A 1,223-nucleotide genomic window follows, 5' to 3' on the forward strand; every position below is an offset into this window, starting at 1 on the left:
GGTGGGTCTGGGGGCCCCCTCGGGGCCGCGGGCCCCCCCCAGGCGCGCCCCTGCCGCCAGCCCTGCCATCCTCAAGCAAGGCAGACAGGTGGGTTGGTGTTCATGGCATCTCCAGCTCTTCCTTCCCTTCCCCACAAGCTTCCTTTGCTTTTCCTCCTCTAGCTTGTCCTGATCCCCATTTTCCTCCCCTTTTCCAAGCGAGTGAGAGAGTTTGCAGCCTTTGCGTTCTACTTTGCTCTATGCTGTGGGATGTGGAAGAAGGACCAGTGGGAGGGGGACAAACCAAAAGGTGGAGTGGGGAGAGATGAGTCCTTAAAGGGAGCAGGTTTTAAACTAAAAGAGGAGGGTTTAGATTAGTTATTGGGAAAAAATTCTTGGCTGTGAGGGTGGTGAGACACTGGCACAGGTTGTCCAGAGAAGCTGTAGGTGCTCCATCCCTTGGATGGAGCATCTCCAGCTTCCAGGCCAGGCTGGATGGGGCTTGGAGCGACCTGGGCTAGTGGAAAGTGTCCCTGCCCATGGCAGGGGGTGGAACTAGATGATCTTTATAGTTTCTTCTGACTCAAACCATTCTACGCTTCTATGAGCGCAGGGGGGTTATAAATCCATGGCACAGACACCTCCATTTCACATCCCACACTTTCTGTTTGCTTCCCACAGAACCTCTGGTTTGCCAACCCTGGAGGCAGCAACAGCATGCCCAGCCGGAGCCACAGCTCGGTGCAGAGGACACGCTCGCTGCCAGTCCACACCTCCCCGCAGACCATGCTGATGTTTCAGCAGCCAGGTAGGCACCAGGTCTGCTTCTCCCTTACCCACAGCTCAGGGAGACCAGGGGATGCATGGAAGGAGCTGTGGTAGTGAGCCTCACTGCAGGGACATTGGCTGTGCTGGCACGGTGTGCTCCCACCAGGATGTCTTAGAATTCCTGGGTTAACTGAACCAGAGACATCCCTGGAGGGATTTTTTATACTGTCTTGCCCCTATATATCATGGTGCTGGTGCCTTGGCTTGCTGCTCATGTCAGGCAGGAAGGCAGCAGCTCATCCATCACTTTTTCCTCACGGATGGGCACAGAGTCCTGGAGCGGAGGGACTGCCTTTGTGCACTCAAGGGAAATTCTTTCCACAGTGCGTGTGAAGGGAAATGCTGCTGTGTCAGTGCTTCCTTCCCAAACACTGCCAAAGTGCTCCTGTATATAGGAGCATCCTCTGATTCAGGGA

The 1,223-nt window shown here is 55.1% G+C and overlaps 1 protein-coding gene across 1 annotated transcript in view; it reads left to right on the forward strand.

The window, feature by feature from the left end:
* Positions 1 to 1,223, forward strand: part of LOC103798998 (protein Smaug homolog 1-like) — a gene marked incomplete at both ends in the record, with an annotated part of 93,385 nt that overhangs the window by 90,985 nt on the left and 1,177 nt on the right. The window contains 2 exon segments of the mRNA XM_009071292.1: positions 1 to 88; positions 661 to 787. The exon segment at positions 1 to 88 is cut by the window's left edge and continues 37 nt beyond it. Of these exon segments, the coding sequence (XP_009069540.1) occupies positions 1 to 88; positions 661 to 787 (215 nt within the window).

This window comes from Acanthisitta chloris, unplaced genomic scaffold (genome assembly GCF_000695815.1).
Source record: "Acanthisitta chloris isolate BGI_N310 unplaced genomic scaffold, ASM69581v1 scaffold6760, whole genome shotgun sequence".
NCBI lineage: Eukaryota > Metazoa > Chordata > Aves > Passeriformes > Acanthisittidae > Acanthisitta > Acanthisitta chloris.